Genomic DNA, 25,509 nt, shown 5'->3' on the forward strand with positions numbered 1-25,509 from the left:
AAGAGGCGATTTTTGCTATCTGATGAAATGCTTACGGCATGGAGAGGATTATTTTCATCAGACGCTACCTATCAAAGGTGGCATACTATTCATGCCGGGGGGTATATACGGGAAGCACGATGTGTGACTTGAACGATGCTGCTCACGGATCGAGAGATCATTTTCGAGATTCTCCTTGCTTGGGGGGGGAGACAAAAGGTGGCTGGGATGAACGAGTCTGAAAGGGAGAAAAGAACAGGTAAGAAAGGAGCAATTGTATAGAAGATGATGGATGTGATGGCGGCGTCATGCCATGTGTTGCACTTTTTGAGATTCCTGTTTGAATAACGAGAGTAAGAGGTTGGGTAAAATTTGAGAATTGTTGTATGAGGGTTCTCGGCTGTGGTGGTGATGGGGAGCTTGAGCAATCCAAGCGAGTATATTCACTTCAGGTTGTGGAAATATGAAAGGGGGCCATGGAATCCCAAATCATCATCACCTGAGACGGAGCTCAAAACATGTTGCTAGTTTGCTATTTCCCCCTTTCCCACCAAGATACGAATCCTTTTTTCTTCAAAAGGGCGGAAAACACGGAATCTTTGCTGGTTTGCTCATCCGGAGGCTGTGCTTTTTCTTGTCTTTTGTCTCAAACTACAAGGAACCAAATGTCTCACACGGGGCTCTCCGGAGCTACGTATTCTACCCTAGGTACGAACAGGTACTGCAGTTTGTCTACGGTGGCTCTGATGTGCGGTGTTTGAGAGACAAAGTATCACAGTCAGCCTCTTGTTTTTTCTCTCTTGTTTTTTTACTTCCGTCATGTCTCGGGAACCAGAATTCGAATCATCATCGTTTGTCGTCGGATATTTGTATGTTGGTAGTAGTATGTGTGATTTGTATGACAATGTTGGCGGGCGCGGAAATCCCAGCTACTACATGTATGTCTCGCATTTTTGTTCAGCCTCATATTGTCGTAAGCGCCCTTTGGCAATACGATCAGGCTGGCATGACGTTTTTTTTCTGGTAGGACTACCTATCGTAGCAAGAAAGAAAGGGAAAAAATAAAAATAAAATATGTGGTATGAGATTTCCAAGGGTCTACGTTGCGAGTTGAACATATGAATCTCGGCTGCCCACGTTGTCAACGCCCAAGAGGGGGCCAACATGCAACTGCACAAGTACGACGGAGATATTTTAAGCGGATCCCTCATTATGTGTACGTCTCTCTTTTCTTAATTCTAACTGGCAACAGAAAGAGGAGATAGGAAAGAGCCCAGTTCCTCTTGTTCATGTCTCCTTAAGGACACTCCCCCCTCCAGGATTTGCTCGTCTTTGGTTTCTCTGTGGGGAAGAAATAGCACACACTGGCTCCCCCTCTCTGCCAGGTCAGGTAGGCGTGTAAGTGTGGCAGCAATAGGCTCCTCTTCTTCTTCTCCAAATAGAATCTCGAGCCTCAATCTCTGAACAAGTTTTCCTCCTGCATAACGGTCTCCTTTCTCTTCTCTTGGTGGTATGCCACTATATCCCCCCAAGCAGCCCCCATCATTGGCATCGGACACACTTTGCAAAAATGGGCTGCGTCAGGCAGCGGCAAAAAAGCAGCAGCGCAAAAGCCTTTCTCTCTCTCATGTGCGACCACACCATCCCCCCGAAACGATGGACACATAAAGTACATGCAGAAAATCGACCATTGATTTCTCTCCTTTTACGAAAAGTTGCATCGCACAGATAGAGAAGAGGGCGCCAGAGGGAAATCTATTTCTGTTGGTGAGCCAGAAGGGATGTGTGTTACGGGGGAGGGGAGACACAAAAGAAAGGAGAGACACATCACATCACAGCGCATCGCATCGCATCACCGACGAACATGGTATCTTCCATACCACTTACTAGTAGTGGCTATACTTGTATCAGGCACACGTTTTCTTGGGCTGCGTTGGCTGAGCACCGTAGCACTGCTCTCAGCCCTGTCTTGGCTCACGGAAGGATTCTGGACTGAGATGATGAGAAAGATCTCATTGATTCGGTGACTTGGTTCCTCTTCGTTTAGTTGGGGGTGGTTCATTGAGGAGCAACACAAAACACACCCCTCACTTTTGGCCAAAGGCCTATTTGGCGCCTGAAGCAATGATTCTCTGTAACCAGATGATGTCAGGTGCTGATAGGTCATCTTGCTCCCTAAAAAAACACAATCGAGGCAGACGATATGCAAAAGGCTCGTTAGTTCAGGTTGGGCATCTTGTACGAACGGTGTTCCGTATATGGAAATGGGATGATGCTTTACGCCTTATGTTCGGAGCGCACCGAAAAGCCGCGATTACCCAGAGCCACACACACACACACACACACACCCTCGAAATAGCCCGTGTCAATGGGGGAGTGAAATTCTTCAAAAAAACTACTGTATGCGGGTTCCTCGGCAAGAGAAGAAATAGAATTCCATCCCAGCGCTTAATTTTTTTCCTCTTTCTGCGTATTATGGGGCCAGACCTGAATCGATGACTTGCAGCAATCATCCTCCACCTCTCAAACTCACCTGACGAACCGTTGCAGTGTCAAAGAGGGGAAAAAAGAAGGAGAATTCCCTGCTTGCGGCCTGAAAAGAGGGGTGTACATATGTTTCAATGGGTTTTTGATGGCTTGCATGGGACCACCCGTGGGAAAAAAAAGCCTGCTTCTGTGACGTCTTCTCGCTTCTTCTTCTTTTTCTCCTTCTTCTCCTTCTTCTTCTGCCTGTTCACTTCTCCTCTTTGTTCAAGTGCGGCATGAAAAGAGCCAAAGAATGGGTGAAACAAAAAAAAAAAAAGGGCTGCAGCCGGACGAAGTTGTAGTAGTAACAGTAGCAGTTGGTCCATCCCGTGTGAGCTGTGTATGTGTAACTTCCTGCGTGTTCTGTGTCTCGCGTCTTGTGCCAGTGTCGCCCTAGAAAACGATGCGGGGGCAAGCAGAACAGAATCCGCAAGCCCGTTGACGAGAAAAGAATGCAGGGCCAACATGCAGCCGAGACTGGAATCAATAAGAGTCATCAAGGCGCAAAAAGCGAACCCTGATGATGACCGATTGCGTGAAGGAGTCTGACAGTTCTTACATGCGTTCAACTGGGCTGAGCATGTTATATATCACACAACTCATGCAGGTCATCCATTCAGCCCTGTTCACAATCCTACATACTCCATACGAACATACATGTTACCCGCAGTGTCAGCACAAAAGCAGCGAAATGGGGAAGAACCACTCCCATATCTCACGAGAAACTCCTAAGACGAGAGACAAAGGAGTGGAAAGGAAGATGTAACCTGCAGATGGCTACAGACTAGCAACCGCTGTATTTTCACAGCAAATGCAAGATTGCTCTTCCTCCCTCTCCTCCATGCGCCAAAACGAGGCAAAGCGGCCCCGGCATGCTGCATACGATATACTGAAACCACTCAGTCACACTATCTCTCCATCTTTTCCCTAGTTCTTGTTGGTTTCTACGCGCGTGTAGCAGCCAGATGGGCTGTACTATCTCGATGCCGCTACCCGTTTGCACCCCCAGCCAGACAAACCCTTCCTCCCCTTTCCCCCCTCATCCAGTCATCGAGAAAGGCAACAAATCGAGAGGGGAAGGAAGGTAAACTAGACAGGGCATATCTCTCCATGACCTATGTCCTGCGACTACCCGTTTCTTGGGCTCTGACGCCCTGACCCCCAAAGGTATAGAATAGATCAAATGTGGGAAGCAAAAGCGAAAGTTGTGTCCGACCAACAGCTCCCACCCGCTTGTCGGTACGATTCTTTGCTCGCTTGTTGGGTTTTTTTTATCCACTTGTATTTCGTGATACTGCTTCGTTACTGCTTGTCACCCCTAGCATGTTTCGTATTCCAGCAAGCGTTGGGCATCAGTACGAGGCACACGGAAAATAGGAGCGAGGGTTTGTTTGAGCAGAAACTCCGGGGCTCCGGAGAACACCGGTCAACCGGGGCCGGATCCGGAGGGCGAAGAAGTCTCCGGTCGGAGCTGTTGGTGTTCGGAGGTGGCCGGGACGCTGGGTCATGATGTAAAACGGGCTTTCACAAGGAGTCCGGCTTGTAGTACCTAAGTCATAAGATTCCAAGCAAAGACATCGGGGAGCAAATAGCCAGGAGAGGAACCAAGTCTCGTCATACTATGTAGAATCATTCATGCTTTTCGCTCATTATTAAACTATCTACATCTAATTAACTTGATCTCTTTCCGCATTCTAATCGCCCACAAAGCATAACTCATGTACTCCTGATTAACTTTTTCGAAATCTCGCTCGTTCGACGGCAAGATCCGTTCTATATGCGCATCAAAATCATGGCCGGCGCATATATACAAGCACCAGCCTTTTCTCCTTCGCTCTCTACCTCTTGTTGTAGTTGACGAATCGGCTCTAAAGGGGAAAGAATTAGTATACTGGACCAAACGCAAGATGTCGGGGAAACGGGGAAAACGTACTCCTAGGTATAGAATGGTAATGTTGCTGACGACAAAGCAGAGGAAGATACCCAGATCCCTCCATCGGTGGTCAAAGCTCAGGCTCAACGGAACGTAAAACTCATCGCCAACGCTGTACGAGCAGTATTCGCAGTTCTGCGTCGAGTTGGACACGAGGTAGCCGGGTCCGCCATTCTCGAAGAAGGGCTGCATGTACTCGCCGCAGGTCGTGCCGTTGGGGGCGGTGAATCGGTTCAGCTCGCTGCTCTTGCAGACGACCTTGAGCCCATGAAGAGCAGTCGTCACGCAGGCACCGATGAGACGAGTGAAGGGGTCGAGCTGGTACAGCCAGCTTCGCCAGCCCTCGGGCATCTGCGAGTACGGAATGGTGACACCGCAGAAGAGAGCGAAGACGATCGTGATGAAGGGATCAAACTGGGTCGAGACGCGAGGCGAGGGAGTAAGCGCCGACAGACCCTGGCCCAGAGTGACGGAGAAGAGTTCCGTGATGAGCACCATGAAGAACTGGAATCCGGCTCTGGAGGGGGTCGTCTGGAAACCGGGCATAAAGTACAAGGGTAGGTAGAAGGCCACCGCACAGAGGACGGAGTAGGGCATCTCGGCGAGGATGATGGCCGTGACAAAGGAAGAGGTCGAGTACATCTTGGACGAGGATTCGCGGAAGAAGAGAGCACGCTTGATGGCGTACATGATTTCGACCTGCGACATGATGATGGCGGGCAACACGGTGATCTGGAACATGACAAAGACCTTGTACTGGAGGGAGGCCTTGGAGTTGTCCAGGTTGAGATACGTGAGACCGGTGATGATGGCGACAGCGACGTGAGCGTACAGGCGGGTAAACAGGTAGTTGGGCGAACGCCAGAAAGACCGGAACATGCGTCGAACGACAACCTTCATCTGATGCGAAAGAGGAGAGGCGTACTCTCTCTCGAGTCCGGAGCCGCTCGCCTGGTTGGCCGCCACTCGCTCCCGCTTCAGCTCAATGATGGTGTCCTTGACATGGGCAAACTCGGGGCTGTCTTCCCAGATGTCGGCCCAGTCACGGTCGCCAATCCGGGGCATGCTACCGGCACCAATGGCATCGAGCATGTATTCGGCAACGTTGTCGGTCGGAGCAGCTTCAGCACCATAGCGAGCCAGGTAGGCACGCAGGACAGCAGCGTCTTTGCCGATATCGCCAAAGTACACGGTGCGTCCTCCTCGCTGAAGAAGCAGCAGACGGTCAAAGTTCTGGAAGAGGGCGGCATTGGGCTGGTGGATCGTGCAGAGGATGGCCTGGCCGGCCGCAGCCAACTTCTTCAGGAAACGAACAATGTTGAAGGCGCTCTGGCTGTCCAGGCCGGAAGTAGGCTCGTCCAAGAACAGGAGCAGTTCGGGCTTGGCGGCCAGCTCAACGCCAATGGTCACACGCTTGCGCTGTTCCACGGTAAGACCGGCCTCGGGAGATCCAATGATGCAGTCGGCAATGTTCTCCATCTCGAGCAGAGAGATAATCTCTTCCACATATGCGTATCGTTCGGACATGGGCGTCTCGTAGGGTTGGCGCAGTTCGGCGGAGAATCGAAGAGCTTCACGGACGGTCTGCGTAGGCTCATGGACATCGAGCTGCTCGGCATAAGAGGTGGATCGCTGGAACTGCTTTCCGGGCTTGACGCCGTCAACCAAGACGTCTCCGTAGATGACACCAATGTTCTTTCTAGCCGCCAAGACATCCAGAAGAGTCGTTTTTCCAGCGCCAGACGCTCCCATCAAGGCCGTCAGCTCGCCCGGCTTCACGTATCCAAAGATGTTGTTGAGGAGTCGGCGTGTACCTCCGGGAACGGGGACGTCGTAGTTGAGGTTCTCCCAAGTCAATACACTGGTTGAGTTGATGATCAGATCGGAACCTGACTCGTTAGATTTGTCCTGACGCTTCGCGTCGCGCTTCTCGAGCAGCCTCTTGTTCAGCTCGTCCAGCTCCTTGGTAGGCTTTGCGTACACCTTGAAGCTGTTGCCTCCCATGCCAAAGGTCACAATCTCACCGAGAACGACGTTCAAGATGAGGAAGAAGACAATTAGGGCCATGACAATGCCCCAGTTGCGCCACAAGTCACCGGGAAGGTAGTCGAAGCCCTGGGCAATGTAGTCGCGGCCGCGGACAAACGTCGTACCAGCGGTGGAACCGGGCAAAACGCAGACTTGGTGGTTGATGTCGGTGTATCCGGGGCCAGATGGAATCAGCGATTCCGAAGTGCAAGTGAGATCGATCCGTTCAAACTCGTTTTCCATCAGGGAGCTGAACGCGAGACCCAGGACATTGATCCAATAGATCCAACGAAGCCACACCTTTTCGGACTGGTACTGAATGAGATATCCGGAAGTGGTGATGAAGAGCGTGATGATGACGACTGCGAACTTGATGGCAGAGTCAAAGTCCGGGCTGACACAACCAAGGATTCGGAAGAAGAGCGTCATTGCAATGTTACCAGAGAGAATCATCAGATAGAAGGTGAAGAATGCACCGGCGTCTCGGACCAGGCCCGTCATGAAGTATACGATGATGGAGAAGATGAGAATCTGACTCGCCGCAAACGCCTGGTCCACGAAGATCTGGGCAATCCAGAGAGCCGACGGCCGATGGAATGCGTATGCCTTGTGCCGAGCAACCAGTGGACGTCCCGTCATGGTGCCTCCCAGCTCCGAAAAGGCCTGGAAAGCGTTGAACAAGAGTGCTATGAACAACAGACCACCTTTGCTGAAAGCACTGGCGGAAGTTTGACCGAGATTCAGATACAGTGTGCCGAGAACAATAGCGACCAGAATACTGCGACTCCAGCCGACGACGAGGTTGAAGCGATCCTGCAGCTTGAGGATGAACTGTCGCTTCATGATGGACCACACCTGGATGTGGAAACCGACCTGATAGGGGCTTCGCTTCGACGTGCCGCGCTTGCTCTCCTTAAAGGCAAGCAGGAAGTCTTCGTGCTTTTGCTTCTCCTTCTCGAGGTTCGCCTTGTACTCGGCGATCTCATCCTCAATCATCTTCTGATATTTAGACGCCTTGAAAGCCTCCAAAAGGGTGTCGGGACTGTGGGGAGCGTTTTCCGCCGACCTTCCGGGCTGGTACTCGCGCTCAAACTCGTCGGTACATCCGGTGACATAGTCGGGCGTTGTCTGTCTCGGCTGCGGCAGGAAGCCGAGGCCCTCAAAGTAGGCACGGGCTTCCTTTGCGGGACCGAAGTAGACCTGTCGTCCCTCATCAATGACCATGACCTTGTCAAAGAGCTTGTAAATGTTCTCAGAGGCTTGGTACAGGGAGACGAAGGTGCAAGTCTTGTAGAGATCCGTCTGGATCCTCAGGCTCTTTGCAAAGTCAAGGGCGGTACTGGCATCGAGACCACGCGTGCTGTTGTCCCAGCAGAGAATGCAGGCATTGGTGATCATCATCTCAGCGATGGAGACACGCTTTCGCTCACCACCAGAGACACCTCGAACGAAGGCATCACCGACAATTGTCTTTCGGGTATGCTCGATGTTGAACATCTTGAGAAGGAGAGTGATGACGTGCTCCTTGAACTCGGCCTTGGACATGTTGCCGGGTCGCTTGGCAGGCATCTTAACGTCCAAAGCGAATCCCAGCGTTTGCTCCACGGTCAATGTAGGATGGTGCATATCGTCTTCGGCGTTGTAGACAGCCTCACCGCGGTATCGCTTGAACTCCTGTGCCGTCCATGGTCCGTAAAAGACATCACCGGTGACGCTGGTGTATCCATATCGCTGGTTGGCAATGGCCTTGAGAAAGGTGGTACATCCGGATCCGGGAGTTCCCAAAACCAGAACCATCTCTCCAGGCTTGCACACGCCCTGGAAATTGTTGAGAAGAGTGGCCTCTGTGAACTTGGGGCCCATGCCAATCATGCTCAGCAGCGGGGTGAGGACGTTGAAGGTGTCGATGAAGGCATCGGGGAAGGTCTTGACGAAGTTGGTGAAGCCACCGATGCCCTTGACGGTCAGGCCATCCCAGCAGGTTCCAATGTGCTTCGATCGAATGCCAGCTTCGGTGCTGGCATCCAGGTCGCCTCTCAGAGCGGCTTCCAAGTCGAAGACGGAGGCGTCATCCTCCGCCGTGACAGTGGCTCCCTTTTCCGGGTCGGAAGAGGACTTGTTCCTGCGACTCGCTCGGGAGACGCCGGTGAACTCGCGCTGCAGGCCAGCAAAGTGAGCTTCGGCTGCCTCAACAGAGACGCCCGTTTGGACCCTGGCGAGTTCATTCGAAGAGCGCTGGCCTTCGACATGAGTTTCCACGGAGGTCGAGTCCAGCTGCTCGTTGAGATCCTTTGCCAGCTCCGAGTTTGCCGTACTGTGCAGCGACTCCCCGTTGGGAGGCTGCTCCCCTGACATTGTGGCTGGCTCTGAGAGGGCCGTACGATGTCGTTGATGATGTTTGGGGGTAGTAGATGATTATAGTCGTCGAGGAGAGGGCGGTCTAATGTAGCACCTCTGAGGTACTCGCGTCGCCAAAAGCTGATGAATGAATGATCAAGAGGGAGACAAGATCCAATAAGAAGATAGAAAAATTATTAATTGAAGTTATAACGGCGAGCCAATGCAATTAAATCTCCCGATCCGTTCGCCTTGCTGGAGGAATGGATGAGGGCAGAAAGAGTAAGCGGTGAACTCGAGCGGTGTGATTCTACCAGACGAAACCACAATAACAATTAGGTAGTAGGAATGGAAGGAAGATGAAACAACACTCCACACAAAAACTTCTTCTGATGACAACCAGAGACTGGCTATCAAGCGATGGCCAGAAACCACCAGGTGAGCAGAACCCAGGAGGCCTGGAGTTATGTATTCTTCTCTGACGGCTAAAGGCAGAAGAAAAAAGAAGGAAAAAAAATCGGGCCTGCGGAGTGCCAGGGGTCTTTTGGTCGCCAAGATTGCCGGGGCCAGATAACGGCATCGCAGCTCGCCTTATGACTAGGCACCACCACCACGAAGCTCTTTATTACCGGCCAACGAAGCCCACGGTCCACCTGCAGGGCGGCTGGGTGCCGCAGCTTGAGTTTGCCAGCTCAGCTTTGATGCTTGACCGTCAAAAGTCCGAGAGAAGGGGACAAGCCCGGAGCTTGTGCATGGTAAAACCCGGCCAAGCGGCGACGAGAACCCACTCTGGATGCACAGTTTGGGGGGTTACCGGTGGTAGTGGGGGCGCTTCAAAGGAGGGCTGCTTTTTGTTGCCTATCGTGAAGCAAAGTACTCGATACCTTCAGCGTATTACTCTGTGCTGATGCTGCCCTCTGACGAATCTACAGGCGCAAGGTACAAAGTACGATCAACGACGACGACGAGGATGACATGATTGATAACGCCGCTCGACAAGCGAGGCATTACGCGGAGACAATCACGCCGAAGAGTATCATAACGCAGAAGAGAGGCAAACATAACGCAGAAATAAGACCATGACCGTGACGACGGGTACGGGTTCCACACGGCAAAGCTGCCGGACTCTGATGGTCTTCACGGTCGAAGCAGAGAAGATGAGCAGCTCCCTGTTCCATGCCTTGGCCTTCGGAATGGCACATTGGCACACGATTTCTTATTAATCCTTCATTTCCGAAAGCGGAAATACGGAGTTAGAGCCGCCAGTTGCTCATCAAGGTGACTTTGGTTCTCGGCTTCAAATCAGATCACCAACAGCTGCGGAATGCCCAACTGCAGCTCGCTGTCCATCCAGCTAACGACCCTCTTTCGCGCGTGTCCGGCAATGGCATGCGGTATCATGCGGTGATACGCTGTGTGTAAAGGAGGCTATCATATCGTTTGCACTTGATGGCGCCAGAAAAGGCAATTCACCCAGGCTTGACAGAGGAACGGCGTGCAACCAGTGGCGCTGCGACTTGTCAGAGCCGTGGGGCAGTTAGTGTAAGGGCGATTCAGCAATTCCGAGCTCGAGTCTTACGAGTCCCAGAATCAAGGGTCGTGCTCAGCTAGAGAAAGTTTGTGAGCCGCTACTATCACTCTGTCCCCATAGCAAACTGACCGATAAACAGCCTACTCCCCAGACTTTTGATTTCTATTCTTCTGGACATCATTCGAAAGACGAAACTTCATCAATGTTTGTGTGCCATGACCAAGCAGCGGTCGAAGCAACTTCGAAAACATCACCGCCAGCCCCAATATCATGTAGGGGTTCGGGCACCCATTCGAATGCTACGACGATCCACAGCTCTCCCTTTTGCTCGGTTGCAAAGTACGGAGTACAAGTACGTGTACAGTACGTGGACCGCAGCCTCAATCACCGCCTCTCCTACGAGTACTTCTCGCCGTCCCGCTCAGGTCACTTGTCACCTCGGCAAGGACACCGACTGCAACGCAACTTGGCCGATATCTCACAGAACGTGAATGAATCTCGAGACCGGAACAATGTTGAGGAGACTTGGACTTTTAGCCTGTGTTGCAATTACTAGTGTACCACTGCTCCGTGCCAGGAACACAATGTACCGCCTCACGGCTTGGAGAACGCGGCGCTCGACGCTCGCTGTTTTCTCCTGCTCTTTCTTCCTTTTAGCACCGGCGGCCGGCGGCCCGCCGCCACCCCTGCTGGCCACGCCGTTCACTGTTGCGGCCCGTTTGTGTCCGCCGGAGAGTGGTTACAAAAAGCAAACTGCTATGAGGAGGCTAAGACAGTTGTTCAGCCGCTTTGTCTGTGTCGCTACCGAATTCCACCTGGCATTGATCAATGTCTCACAGCTCGAGCGGGTGTGAGCACGCGAATCACTGGTACCGTACGGACTACGAATTGCTTCTCACATCAGCTCGTCGTGAAATTGTATCGACTTGCCGTCGCTTACAAATTCGGCCTCCTCCGAGCTAGTTCAGCTGATGGGTCCTTTTTTGCCCGCCGGCTCTTGATTCCTCCTGTAGGCCGAGGCAGATCGATCGTGGAACAGAAAAAAATCGAACTTCTGGGTGGCGAGTAGCTTTGCGATGCCATTCACAGAGGCAGGAGAGATCAGGTCATCCCCCGCCATCTTCGCATTGATGAACTTGCTCAACGGCGTGCTGGAATATCAATCGGAACAGACTACTATCACGATTCGGAAACGCCGTGGATGTTCCTCTTCATGTCTCATTGACAAACGCGTGGAGCAATCATCGGGCTCTCATTCGCGCTAGTCGTCGGACTTCTCTCCACCCGCCATCAGTTGTGGTTATAGACCATGCTCGCCGGATGACTCCCACGCTCAAGGAGCACCATTGGCCATGCAGGAGGGCGTATCCGGCCGTGACAGACTTTGCCCGCTTCAGGCTAGGGGAACTCGTCCGAAGGAGTACGAATACGTAACAAGGAAAGACATCGAACAGCAAACTCAACGTGCAGCTCCTTTCTCTTTCCGGATCGAATCAGGGAACATGGAATCTTCCTCCACGGAGATGGACGCGCTCTCATTCATGCTTATCTCACACATGCATGCGGCTTTTCGGCAATTGGAGCAGCATCACTTTGCACGGCTGCGTGGCACAGGGATAATAAACAGGAACCCCTCTCTCACCTTATTGGCCTGGTGTGATCTATCGACCTGCACCGTATACTCGTATTACGCCGTGGAAAGAAAAGACAAGGCCCATGACTATCTCTTACTAACTGCCGCCTTTCTGAGCAAAGGGGAATCCAGCTGCTATTCGCGGATCTCCAGCATCGGGCAACTTTAACAGGTCCTTGATGGAGTAAAGCGTCCGAGCTCGTACTTCGTAAAAACGCTGCTGAACGCTTAATTCCATGCTTAATTCCGGCGATGCCTGTCTGCTTCTCATAATGTGAAAAAATCAAAAGTTGCGCGCCCGCCACATAATCAATCACAAGCATTGACCTTATCAGACCGACACCCCACAAGTTCTCCATTCTGCTTGTACACCCCCTGGCTTCGAGAAGACTATATCCCTGAATACGATGGCAAACTACTACTATCTGTTCTGCTCGTAACGAGGGGGACAAGGGGCGAGGGCCAGCCAAGTATCAGTGCTGTCGAATGCCCAGCAGCGAAAGGGCATCACCAGCTAGATTTGATAGCATCACCGACAACCATGATGTAAGTGACTTTTGGATGAGCAACCATCACTAACGTCATCACTCCGTTGAATATCGAGAGCATACAAGCAGCCAGCGTAAGCAACATCTTCACAACAGTACGGAGAAATAGGGGGTTTGAACAAGCCTCCAAAGCCAAGTGAAGTGCCGGCGCTACTCTATGATCCCTTGTTCATCATCTCTCTCTGTGTGGCAATACAGATTGGTAGAGTAATCACTACTTTCGTGCTCCAGACAACCTGCATCAAATCACGAAACTCCCGAAACTCCGCATGTCAGTGGATCACCATTATTCCGCAACTACGGAGACATTTGTTCACGCAAGCAGTCTCATATTGTACATGTACGAAGAAGGGAGCGAAATTCACGCCCAAGTTAATCATGTCAATCCCCTTCCAGTACTCACCCCACACCGCATAGCCTAGGTAAGTATTTGAAATAACGTCAAGAGACTTCTTGGCTCCGAGAATATTCCAAATACGAGTAGACATATTACCTCGAATCTCCTGATCCCCTGGCCAACTTTAACCTTCTCTAATTCCCCCGTCCCCGTTTCGATCTTCTTCTCATCTCGGTGTACGTGTGCTGGGCCGCTCATGATGCTACCCTTTATTGGACGGTAGCTTGGTCATCTAACGGGAAACGGTTCAACTTCATTGATCAGCACATCTCCAACAATTCGACTCGTCGCTGATCTTCTTGCTTGGATATCAGCCGGTGCGGAATTCCGATCTTTCGGAGGAACTCTTTACATATGAACCGATCATGTTATACTCACGGAATTTCATACGAAGCCGACTCGGTTCCTTTACGTACCATCATTACAATGGCTTTCTATCAAGGTATTACGTCAAGGTGTTATGTTAAGGCGTTATGGCAAAGAGGGACGGTGCAGGAGCATGTTATGCTTCCGAGACTGCAGACCTGTCAAAGCAGTTATGTGCCTCACTCGAGAGAAATTGTTCTGATTGATTCTGATCAATGGAGAAACCCGTATCTCGGTGGTCTTCTCTTGGCTACGTAGACCTCACAATGCACGCTATGCCCGTATCAAGCCCGAATGGTCAAATGCCGTTAGATTCCCGAGACTGGATGGAGTGTATAGGCACGAAGCACACGTAACGACTTTCGTTAATAGCCCCTGAAGGACCACCTGGTAACCGTCCCGCTCGAAGGACGCAGTAAACCACGTATGAATTAGCAATCAGGAGGGGTCTCAGACAGCCGGAAATAGGAACAAGTTGCATCAAGGAGATACCAACAAGTAGTCATTTTTTACGATAAAGGGCCGTTATCTCCAGCTGCACCGGCTCGGCTATCGAGTCAACAAAGCATCGACCCCAGGGCCAACAGCATCTGTCATGACAGATACAAGTTTCACACGCTGCGTCTCTGCCCCAAGGATAGGAGGTAACAATGCCTATATGTGCACCTCCATCCATCAATACCCCCATAAGAGTCCAAACAGCGGCCTCCTTCTAGGTATGCCGTAGCTTCGTCTGTAGAAAGCGGCATCAAGTACGGCAGAGGGGATGCGCCATACTCGATGCATGCAGTGCAGAGCGCTCTCTACGGGCGTCAAAAAACACGTACACATCTTTGAATGTAAACTGAGAGAACAACAAGCCGTCAGACATTGGCTTTATCCTACCTCCTGGGCCTGTCCATGAGGATGACGAAGGGAGAAGGAGGCCGCATTTCTGGAGCTGGCGCTCAAAAACTGCCTCCGAGGATTGCCAGTTGCGCGTCCCGGCTCAGTCACTTTGACGGCTTGTGACTCGGTGGAAAAGGCCTTGCGAGTTTCCAGAGAAGATAGCCCTGTATATCTGTCGGCAGTAGGAATATGCATGACTGGGCGATGGCTCAGCTCAAAGCGCAAGCACATCTGCATCAGAACATTCCGAATAATGCTCTCCCCTATCTTATCTTCAAAGTCAACGTAGATGTCTTGTTCTGTAGGTGATGCCGGGTAGGAACATCCTCCTCGTTAGAGACTCAGCATCGTCCATGGTGCCGGAATGGACCAGACAAGCATCACTTGTCTGGTCTCCTGTTCTTTCTTCCCATTGCGTTACACTTACCCGTGCAGAGTGTTTCTCTGAGCTCTTTTCTATATATAGTATGGTTCTTGACTGCGTGGCTTGTTGTATATTGTGGATATGTTGGGTGAAGACGCTCGTGATACACATGCTATATCGTTTCTTCTGACTTGCTCCTTTCTGCCAATGTGAGGAAGATATCGCCAGGTGCCTTGGGATCAATGCACAAACAAGAAATATAGCGCGTGTTTGTATATTTAAAGCAATAGAGTTCTAGATTGCCGTAAATATATAAAATCGGTGGAGACAAGGAAGATAAAAGGACAAGAGAACGCACCTATCGGTATATACCCTGTATACTATCAGTGAGGTAGGTAACATGATGGTTATACCTGTGAAGAAAACTGTTTGGTATAAGATGTACCGTAATGCCTCTTCTGTTGATTCGGACGAGTTCTATAGCAGCTATACCCTTTGAGTGAAGTCTGTGAGAGAGATATATTGTGAAATAACTCAAATTCGCCGTTCCATTGGCACGATACGCAATGCAGCCTCCAACCCTGATATCCGAGCCCATATGCTGCCTTGATTTTCCCGAATGCGCCCTTCCGGCTAACTTGTATCAGATGTCCATGCAAAAATCTTCGCAAAACTTCAAAAGAGTGATCAAAAGAGTGTGTCAATCCCCAATCCTCCGTCCTGATGTAGCTCGTGCCTGACGAGAAACAACGCCCGCAATGCAATAACTGCCGACCCAAGCCGCCCTTCATATGACAAGACAACGCAATGTAATCCAACAACATTGGTATCATCAAATAAAACCCCCAAAAAACCCATATCCGTTATCCCACCCAACTAAATGAATGTGATACCGCCTGCCCAATAATACCATAACTCCGTATCCTGTCAAAAGCTCAGAAGTCTCCTGACAGGATGCCATCGGCATCTTCAAAGAACTGAGAAGGGCTGCCCTGCATTGGACCATATTGGTCGAACGAAAAGTTGTGTCCATCGAATAAATTAGCAAGATTGGCTTCGTCGAATAGAGGCGTTGCAGAGTCAATGTCTGTCTGAAGCGGGATGGGCGTTTCAAAGTAGGACATCTCCGAAGGCGTAGGGGCAAATGAAGATTCCAAGAACGAGGCACCCTCCATTGGCTCGAAAGAGCTTTGTTGGTGCGTCAGATATGGCGAAGGAATAGCGGAGTAGGATTGCTGTTGACTTGATAGGGAGCCCATCTGTGACATTGCCGTAAAAGAGGGATCGGGTTGGCCCATCTGTCGTACGTCTGGAAGAGACGCCGCACTCCTTAGACTTGCAGCTCCAGAGGAACTATCCATAAGAAAAGAGTCGTCACGCAGAAAGGTGTCTATCTGACTGAGAAAATCCCCCAGCAGGAGGTGCCCTTGTGGAGGAAATCGGCTCTCGAAGATGCGCGGCAACCATGTGCAGAAAGCTCTCCGGTACATGATTTCTGGCTCTGGGTACGATACCGTGTCTGGCAGTTGCGCATAGACGGCAGCCAAGCATTCGATGCCGTGGTTCTCCATGAACTTGAAGAAATGTCTGAGCCGCTTGACCGTCGAGTCCGCGATGTAAGGGTCGGAGACGCGGTCCGCACCGGGGAACAGAATCTGATAAATGCGCTCCCACTGCTGCTTGTGCGTTCTGGATCGGTCACTCCGCTGCTTGTTGATCTGGAGGCACATGTCGGCGCCAAAGGAGAGACCGGCGCTGGGTCGGCTTCGCGAAGGCCTGGCCCCTGGCCGTCGATTCTGGCACCGATGAGGACAGCTGATGGCGTCGTGGTGGTTGTGCCTCAGATGCTGCTTCACATACGGGATCGAATTGAGCTTCTGAAAGCAGTTGTGGCTTACGCGGTCTGGGTATCTCATGGCATAGGGGCACATAAAGGAGCGCTGTGCGTCATGGGCCCCGGTGACGTCCAGCCCCATGGATATGCGCCTGTAAAGCGAGTCTAGGTTTTTCACCATCTGTTCCACCCCGGCTTCGACGACCTGAGCCCGTTGGTTGTCGGCGCTACCGATTCGTCCATGCTCTCGTGGTCCTGGAGCCAGGTCGACGATATGCCCAGAATAGCCGGACTGAGGATTTGAGAAATCCTGATCTGGATCCAGAAAATCATGCGTGCTGCCCTGATAACCGTTTGCCTGCCATGGCTCCCCAAGGTCATCGCTCCATTGATCGTTTGTCAGCCGCGTATCGACAGAAAAGGTCTCCGGATAAATATCCATGCTCGAGATATTGAAATCACGGTGCCTAGCAAGCGGCAGTCCCTGGCTTGTCAAGACGTTGCCATTCCAGCCAAACGAGGGGTTGAGTACATGAATTGGCGATGCCTCGTTCCTCCTCTGGGACGCATTTGCCCTCTCCTGGTTGAACTGCACAACGTCGCCAAGGTCATGCATGGGAGCCGTCTGTGCAAACAAAGAGGCTGTCGGCATGGATGTGACGATCGAGGGCGAGGACTCTAGCTGCATCATCGATCGATTCGCCTGGTACTCCGTCTGGGGCTCCGTCTCGAACGGTTCGAGGAGGAACGGGACATTGAGGGGGCCATCTTGATGTTGCGGCGGTTCGTACACAAATGTCTGGTATTGTCGAGGCCGTTGCCGCGTGTGGAAGGGGATGTTAATGGGAGGACTCGAGCTGATGCGGATGTTGATGCGTGGGTCTTCGTCTGTTTGGCCGGACAATGATCGATTGCTCATGATTCCAGCATCGTGGAAGTTGCTCCGGGTGGAGAAGAGCGGCAGCATCTGCACGCTGTCCCCGGCCCTGAGTGGGTGGCACTTATAGCACAGTGGACGGGAATTGATGCCCTGGCTGCTGTAATCTCACTGGAGTCTGGCGGGCACCACTGAAGGTACAGCGATTGGGTTCAGGCTCCGATCCAATCTCCTGCTATCGAACACTTCCGTGGTCAATGGCACTGGACCCGACCCAACCAGGCCCGGGCCGCGCTGGTGGCTGCGGGTATCTGCGGGGATTTCTTTGTTCTTTTTTCGTTGCGTCTCAAGTGCAATGATTGTTTGCAGGTTCTTCTCACGAGTCAGTGGCCTGAACGATGAATCTGGATTGGTGGTACAAGTAACACTACCCGGAAAGGAGACGCCCCCGATGTCACTGACGTCTGGTCTTCTGGGACCTCAACTGCATTGGCCGAGCGCTTGATCGCTAGGTCGCCGGATGGACGAGTGAAAAAGTAGACGGGAATCAATCTCTGAGTTGCCGGTGAGGCAGGTTTTAATACCTTATCACACAGAAAGCCCAAAAAAATAGATACGTAGTACCTGTTCGGGCCCCACACGATGAGCCGGCTCTTGTTGAGAGATTCCGGGCGACCGTTGAATCGTCAATGCGGGCAACCCAGCCCGACTATCCTACTGATCTATCTGCGTTTGTTATTTCGTCCCATAGCCTTCTATCTCTCATTACGAGTTATACGAACGTTCTTATCTAGCCATGTGAGTGAATGCTGTACCTCTACCTAATCGTTAGGGTATAGATGGATCTTTTTTCGTAATTCATGCTTCTGATTGACTTCCAATACAATACATTGCACTGCTTCGTACTTGAGTATCGATCTCCCGCTCCTCGCCGTATGTGACGAGAACCATCTCTTCCCATTGAATTTTTGAGCCTCACGCTCGATGCAACCCCATAGCAGAGCCCGGCACAGCCTCCGCGTAACTCCTTGCGCGTATTTTGCGGGACTGCATTCCCAGATTGTGCAGTGCAATACAAGTACGCAAGGAGTAAGAGCGCTGTATAAGGTACGGTAAGCTAGCAACATACTGCACTCTTGACGATGACGTTCAAACCCAAAAGCTGCGCCACATGCACTCCCTTCGGACGAATGAATGGGGCTGTGCGGGTTGCGGCTCTTGCTTCGCTGGCAGTACTCTACAGTAGACGCGAACAAGTCACCCGTCAAGTGATACATTGCGCAGAACATTGATCTATAGTCTCCCGTCTAGCACTGGAACTGACCAGTGATTCGTGGTTGAGTTCAATGCTGCGCTGGCGTTTCCCCAAGAGGGGCGGAGACTAAGCCCATGTAAGCTATGTATGATGACTTGTCGAGAGGGATTGGAAAGGATATAGAGGCGGGAGCAGCCACAAAGACTCTGGATTGATCCCTTTGACAGAAACGATGCACTATTGTTGGGCTTTCCTTGGTGTTTCCGGTTTTCACGTTTGCTTGCTACTCTTCCTTGGTCGATGAGTTTGACACATGGAGGTACGCACAGTTGCGTTGGATTTGGACATACATACCTTACGCACATATGCGTTGGAGACTACATGTATGTTGTGGCGGAAAAGCAGAGCCCGTACGGGTAACCCTGGCTGCTTTCCTCCGTACGGATATGCGCTCTTTCAACGCACCCAATGCCACCAAACCACCCACCACCAACCATCTTACGGTGAAGTAGGTAGCTGCCACAACGGAGAGCTGCTGGATTCCTATTGGCGCTGTTTTTTTTCTCTTCCCTCCCTCTCCAATTTCTCGGAAAATATCAGCCGATGATTGGAGAGGGAGACGGAGCAAGCATCCGGCATACAATAAGCCGAGTCAAGCCCTGGGTTTCTGTAGCGCCGCAATCCTGCTGGATGCTCCTCTCATTTTGCTTCGGATTCTCATTTCTCTAGACTATACTACCTCAAGCATCTTGTTTGGGAAAATGGACAGCGTTACACCACCCGCCTTGTCATCCACCTCGGGACAGGGCAGCCCGGGGACACACAGAGCCTCCTCTTGGCTCGCGGCCTCTTGTCAACCACGGGACTAAATAATCACAGCTTAAAGTCGGGATCTGCAGTCGTTAAATGGTTGCCTGTTTCGTTAGGCTGCCATCCATTGCTCCCATGCCCTGCACATGCATGCGTTTTGAGAGTCTCCTGGGCCGCCGTAGCCTACGAGTACTCGTATACTATTGCTCGCATCTTGTAGGTACCTGTACCTTATTTGAAGGCGGCTCATCCACCATTCACGACCCTGGTCCAGATCTAGACCTGGGTTCCCGCCTTGAATGAAGTATCCATACTTTCATCATTTTGCCTTTTTTTTTGCCTTTTCATTCACCGATTCTACACTGAGTGTCAGGGCAGGCATCTTGCCGCCTTCCACTCGGACTCGAGCCCACCACAAAAGACGTCCCTTTGCGACACCCGATGCGTGGGTACTGAAGTGAGTTGGATTTTGCCGGAGCACACATATGCGGCGCAGTTCTTTTTTTTTTTTTTTTTTTTTTTTTTGGCCCGGAAAGAATCTAATATTGCTTATCTTGTATGGAGTAATGGTAGCATCTCCTACACCACCTTTGCTTCATAGGCATTGAGGGAGAAAAACGGACTGTTACCATGGCTTATCTTATTGTGCATGCGCTTGAAGCCGTTCGCCAGTTACGGACATATACGTACCTTATATAGCCGGAGAGATGGTGGACGCAATAAGCATGACAGGAATCTCCAAATCAGGGCAATGAAACATGCCAGATGGAGAAGGACAGTTTCGTTTGCCTCTAACTGCATCAACTACACTCCTTTCGTGGTTTCGATGAAGCTCGTCTGCCGGCTGGCAGAAATTGATCACATGAACGTTTGATAGCTCTGATTCCGCCTTGTATGTATTTCCAAAGTGATGATCTTCTATCCGCTCTGAAGCCAGATGACGTATAAGGTTGATCTACACCGTCTAAACCAGTCTCGACACGCCCATATGCCCAACATGAATCTAGTCAACCTCATCTGCCCACTCCGGGGGCGGCACAAACGCTCCGTCGGGGCCCAAAGTTCCCGCGACGTATCTTGGTATTAACAGTCAGTAACTGGGTCTGCCAAAACGAACGGCAGTCAGACTTACTTGGTGTGGCTGCCTCTTGCAACGAGCTGGCCCTTGCCGTTGTAAAACTGCACCGTTGTAAATGCGAGCGTCTTTCCGACTGTTTCAGAGAGTCAGAACCCACTGCAGCAATCAGAGCTTCATCTCGCCAACGTTACTTACTCTTTTCGCAGATAGAGGTTCCCTTAAGGACGTCCCCTGGCTTTCCGCCTGGGCTGAGGTAGGTTACTATGCCAATGGGGTCAATGCCGTGGTTCTTTTGTACTTGCGGATAAGAACTGGCCTTACCGTTCAGGTCAGTCGAGACGCCGGTTGCGAATCGTCCGGTGGAAGCAACTGCGAGTGATCCTCCGAGATCTACGAGACTGGCAATCGTACCGCCGTGCAACGTTTGGAGCCGATTCTGGGTAAGAGGGCGGCAGGTCAGTTATCTCGACTAACCTGAGGCAGTCACTTCACGCAACGACGCTTGCTGCTGGGAGCCAACTTACTGTGTGATCTTTGTGGATGTCAACCTCGAAGTCGACCTTGCCTTCGGTGGCATTGATTACGCGAAACTATTTGAAAGCAGAATGTGAGTATAAAACAAGGCATATGCCAACCTGGAATGCGCAATGCCTACTCGGTTCTGCAGCAGTCTGACAATGGTGATGCTGTTAACTGGCCATCCTCGGCTATATGACGTTGCGACTTCTACCGAATAGCGCCTTCACAGCGGTTCATCATACCTGGGCTCGAGGCCGGACTCGGCCATGAAGGACCGCATCACCGCCTTGGTGAAATTGAAAGGAGAAAGTCTCTTGGCCATGATGCCCCTCGATACCACTCAATTGATTGTAATTTTATACCGCAGCACGCACGTTGCTTGTGATAAGGGGAAGGTGGAAGGTGTTGGCAGTTGAGCGAAGTTGGCAGCACAGCTAGAAGTACCTCCCCGGTTATCCGATAAAGCGCCGACGGGTGACGTCCTGCACGTCAAGGTCTCCATGCCATTAAACTTCACGCGACTTCAACGCCTCGACTTGGACTCCAGCCCTTGACCTCGACATTGACAGATCATGCGATAGCCAACATCCTTACCTCTGCCTCCCTCAACGGACCGCAGCCTCGCCACACTCGCCCAGCATGTCTATCAACCCTTCCCTCTCCCTCGCGGAGTACCTGGAGAGGCTGCCTGGCACAACCTTCAAGAAACTGTACCAGCAGCCCTCCACGACGTTCGCCATCTTCCGGCGCATGCTGCCGCATCTCGCAAAGACTTTCGTCATGAGAATGCTGTTTCTTCCCCATCCCATGACGCTCGCCGATCTGGACGCATGGGTGAAGCCGGAAGCCAAGCGGTTCGGTTTCTCTTCATCACCATTGTCGCACGCCGCACGCCGTCTAACCTTGTCACAGGAAGAAAGACCAGTCCCTCTCCATTCTGCGAAGCCTCCACATTGTCCAGATATCCGTCCCGTCGAAGGAGAAGCCGCAGGAGATCCAGCTCATGTCAAATTTCAAGAAATCGCTGCGGCTGGCGCTCACCGGAGGCGGAAACCACAACTCCTTTGGCGTGCCTTCGTCGCTCATGGTCCCGCCCGAGATTGACCTGCCGTTCCTCGATCGATACGCGCGCAAGAAGTGGGAGGATGTTTTGCACTTCGTCGTGTCCAGTGTCGGCTACAAAAGCAGCCTGGGCGAGGGCTCTGGGCCGAACAAGGGCGTCAAGGAGCTCCTCATTGCAGGTCAGCTAGTTGACAGACGACCAAACGGAAGCTTGGGCATCACCCAGGCCGGCTTCACCTTTCTGCTGCAGGAGGCAAACGCGCAGGTCTGGACGCTGCTCTTGCTGTGGCTGGAAGTCCTGGGCAACAACAAGTCCTCTGGGCTGGATCCCGTCGATATGCTGTCGTTCCTCTTCATGCTGGCGAGCCTGGAGCTGGGGCGGGCGTACGACACGAATGCGCTGACGGAGGAGCGGAGGAATATGCTTCCTTCTCTCGTCGATTTCGGCCTCATTTACATCCCCCAGCATAAGCGCTCCATGTTCTTCCCGACCCGACTAGCGACGACCCTGACGAGTGGAGGAAACAGCTTGCGGACCATTAGCGAGGGCGTCGCGGCTGCTACCCAATCCGCCCAGGCGTCGCAAGGGTCTCTTGGCCTCTTGGGCGGCGGCGGCACCGGGGAGCAGGCCGGAAGTGTCGTCATCGAGACCAACTACCGCCTCTACGCATACACCCAGTCCGCCCTCCAAATCGCCGTGCTCGCCCTCTTCGCCAAGCTCAACATGCGCTTCCCCGACATGGTCGCCGGCCGCCTGTCCCGCGCGTCCATCCGCCAGGCCATTAACTTTGGCATCACCGCCGACCAGATCATCTCGTACCTGTCCGCCCACGCCCACGAGCAGATGCACCGCACCGCCGCGCTGACCAACAAGCCGGTCCTGCCCCCCACCGTCGTCGACCAGATCCGCCTGTGGCAGCTCGAGAACGAGCGTATGAAGACGACGAGCGGCTTCCTGTTCCGGGACTTTACCGACGACAAGGACTACCTCGACACGGCGCGCTTTTCGGAGGAGATTGGCGTGCTAGTCTGGAGGAATGATAACACGCGCATGTTTTTCGCGAATAAGCATGAGCAGATTAAGGACTTCTTGAAGTCGAGGAAGAGGGCCGAGTGAGCTACTCTCTTACTTCTTTCTTCCTCCTCTTTGGCCCTTCTTTGCATGGTCTTGATGCTTTCAGGTCTTTTACTTCGAACTTGGTCTTTTACATATTCTTGTACCGGTTGGGCGGGCACACATTACAAAAGTGGTTTGAATAGGCGTTTGGCGTTGGGAAAATGAGAAATATACAAGTATATACGCATCATCGAATCGATGGATGCGATAATACGTTACCGCAATAGGTAATTAGCATACAGGTAGACTACGGTTATCCTCAACAATGAACAAATTCATATGAAGACGTCTTCATAAGCTATCTTACAGTAGGAAGTACCCCGGAATTATTGTACAGTAGTTCTACATCATTATCGTATTACCAGCCAGACCCTCATGATGGTATCCTTCTTGCCTCGCTAACAACCAAACAAAGCTCGAGAAGGAAAGGACAAAAGAAAAAAGAGAGAGAAAAGAATAGTAAAGTGCTTCTCCAATCCAGAGCAACAGCTACTTCAAACAATTAGACCTTTCCAGGGGCCGCCAGTTTCCAGTGCTTTCCATTCCAAACATGCGTGTGCGTGCGTGTGCCATTTGAGTGTCATTATATCCCGGTTCCATTTCCTCAAGGTGGTTCTTGGGTGGACAAAGGGAAAGAATAAAAGAAAAAAACGTCGCTGAAACCAGTTAATGAGAATAGGTAAGGAAATGAAAAGGGGCCTCCATCGGGCCAGTATGCCACACTCGTTACACAACTCGGCCATTTGACAAAGGAGATAGTGAATGTCCTTTTTCCTTTTCAAGTCACGGTGAGGCGCTTTCCGCGAGAAGCTCTCGAGAAGCTGCCGGATAGGAAGCTCTTGCTCTTGTTTTCATGGATATAAGAGCACTGCTGCAATTTGGAGAAGCTGTGCCTTTCGTTCTTCTTAGAACTCCCAAAGAGCTTGGCCATGAAACCTTTCGTCTCCACCGTGCCCATGGTGCCTCCCTCGGGAAGAAGATAGGGGCTGTTATGACGGCGAGCGTAAGCTTGCTGCCAGATGTGAAGGGAGCGTCGCGCCTCAGATGTGCTGCAAAGCGAATCCAGATGATCGAACACGCGACGAGCCCGAGCGTCTTCTTCGCTTATCGATGAAGTGCTGGACGAGGTCATGAGGCTCCTCAAAGCCGAAGTGGTGGTTGAGGTGGGGAGGTGAGAAGCACGCTGATACAGGTTGCTGTAAGGAGTCTTTGGTTGGACTGAGAAAGAATCGGCCAGCGATAGGCGGGATTCACGAGCATCTACGGCTAGATTCTCGGAGGAGAATCGATCGTGGAGAGCCATAAATCGACCAGTCCAGTATGCGGATGACTGTGCGCTGCTGATATGCAAGGATGGGGCCCCAGAAGTACAGCTGTGGACTGACTTGGCCAGCGAGGTTGTAGATGGCTGTGACATGTTCATCTCGGAAAGCTTGATAGGAGTCAGGGTGGTCCCGTTGGAAGATGGAGATGATTTGGCCGAGGGGCCTCCAAAGGCTGACACGTTGACGGAGCGAGCAACCAACGATGGCCGAGAGATGGATGTTTTCAACTCATGGAGGGCGCTCATGGTTCGAGACTTTGGCAGCTTGCTGGCTACGCGTTGTGCTGGTGGATTTAGATGGAAAAGACCTTCAGACGCTGGGGGGATATTCTCGTCCTGCTGAGCGGCGACTGACACTGTGAGCAGTGTAGCCTTGAAAGACGGCTTTGGTATGGATGAGGTTGTCGATAGTAAGCTTCTGCGCTGCTTCTTTGACGACTTGGATTCCAGAAAGGCCTTGATGGTCGGCGTGGAAGCGCTATCACAGCTTTCGTCGGTAGGGCTGCTGTGCAACTGTCCGTCACTGCGAAAACTGTCCGAGATGTGCCTCAAGTTGTGTGTTGGCAAGCGACTGCGGTGTCTGAGCGTAGAATCAGAGCTGGCCGTCTCGCAGTCATCGATGGTATCGACGATGATGAGCCTCTCGCTTCGGATAAGATCGGCACCTCTTGAGCTTTTGACAGGGCCGACGGGTGCAGAGATGAGGGGCCGTCTCTTCTTATCCTTTTCCCGGCCACGCATCTTGGATCAATCGGCGGCAACGGATGCCGAAGGTGGGTGTTGTTGGTGTGCCTGGGCGGCGCAATCCAACGACTTTCTGGGTATGGATCCAGGTCTCGAGGAGAGGCTTGTCGAGGTGGAGGATGAAGAAGGTTTCCAGCAGAGCGGCTTTGTTTACTGTGGCGTGAACTCTCCGACCATTGCTCTATCTCTTTAAAGCGCTCCTTCGAGAAGAGCAGGCAGCTGTTGTCCAGGCGACTTGAGTTGGATATTCTCCAGTCACCTTGGGAGAGAGAAGTTGCCGCGAGAAGGGGCGACGAGAGAGGATCGCCTTCGCCCGTGCAAGGCGTCGAGGCTAGAATGCGGCCTCCGCGTGCCTCCCA

The 25,509-nt window shown here is 51.9% G+C and overlaps 5 protein-coding genes across 5 annotated transcripts; 1 reads left to right on the forward strand and 4 right to left on the reverse strand.

The window, feature by feature from the left end:
• Positions 1–4,343: 4,343 nt before the first annotated feature.
• BBK36DRAFT_1193534 (hypothetical protein) lies at positions 4,344–8,821 on the reverse strand (the record flags this gene model as incomplete). Its single annotated transcript, XM_024896817.1, has 4 exons — positions 4,344–4,373; positions 4,439–6,299; positions 6,333–8,706; positions 8,782–8,821. 4 exons carry the CDS (start codon positions 8,819–8,821, stop codon positions 4,344–4,346), a joined length of 4,305 nt encoding a protein of 1,434 aa, XP_024752520.1.
• A 6,644-nt stretch (positions 8,822–15,465) lies between these two features.
• Positions 15,466–17,283, reverse strand: BBK36DRAFT_1167061 (hypothetical protein; the record flags this gene model as incomplete). The annotated part of the gene is made up of 1 exon (XM_024894993.1): positions 15,466–17,283. The coding sequence occupies one exon, from the start codon at positions 17,281–17,283 to the stop codon at positions 15,466–15,468; it is 1,818 nt and encodes a 605-aa protein (XP_024752521.1).
• Positions 17,284–20,309: 3,026 nt separating this feature from the next.
• BBK36DRAFT_1167062 (Thioesterase/thiol ester dehydrase-isomerase) lies at positions 20,310–21,225 on the reverse strand (the record flags this gene model as incomplete). The annotated part of the gene is made up of 7 exons (XM_024894994.1): positions 20,310–20,382; positions 20,439–20,517; positions 20,580–20,645; positions 20,706–20,820; positions 20,909–20,974; positions 21,040–21,055; positions 21,146–21,225. 7 exons carry the CDS (start codon positions 21,223–21,225, stop codon positions 20,310–20,312), a joined length of 495 nt encoding a protein of 164 aa, XP_024752522.1.
• A 228-nt stretch (positions 21,226–21,453) lies between these two features.
• Positions 21,454–23,502, forward strand: BBK36DRAFT_1134709 (transcription factor tfb2-like protein). Its single transcript, XM_024892398.1, has 4 exons — positions 21,454–21,757; positions 21,816–23,088; positions 23,183–23,290; positions 23,338–23,502. The coding sequence occupies exons 1-2, from the start codon at positions 21,543–21,545 to the stop codon at positions 23,080–23,082; spliced, it is 1,482 nt and encodes a 493-aa protein (XP_024752523.1). The 5' UTR covers positions 21,454–21,542; the 3' UTR covers positions 23,083–23,088; positions 23,183–23,290; positions 23,338–23,502.
• A 358-nt stretch (positions 23,503–23,860) lies between these two features.
• Positions 23,861–25,147, reverse strand: BBK36DRAFT_1139284 (hypothetical protein; the record flags this gene model as incomplete). The annotated part of the gene is made up of 1 exon (XM_024893302.1): positions 23,861–25,147. One exon carries the CDS (start codon positions 25,145–25,147, stop codon positions 23,861–23,863), a length of 1,287 nt encoding a protein of 428 aa, XP_024752524.1.
• Positions 25,148–25,509: the final 362 nt, after the last annotated feature.

This window comes from Trichoderma citrinoviride (assembly GCF_003025115.1).
Source record: "Trichoderma citrinoviride strain TUCIM 6016 unplaced genomic scaffold BBK36scaffold_3, whole genome shotgun sequence".
Lineage (NCBI taxonomy): Eukaryota > Fungi > Ascomycota > Sordariomycetes > Hypocreales > Hypocreaceae > Trichoderma > Trichoderma citrinoviride.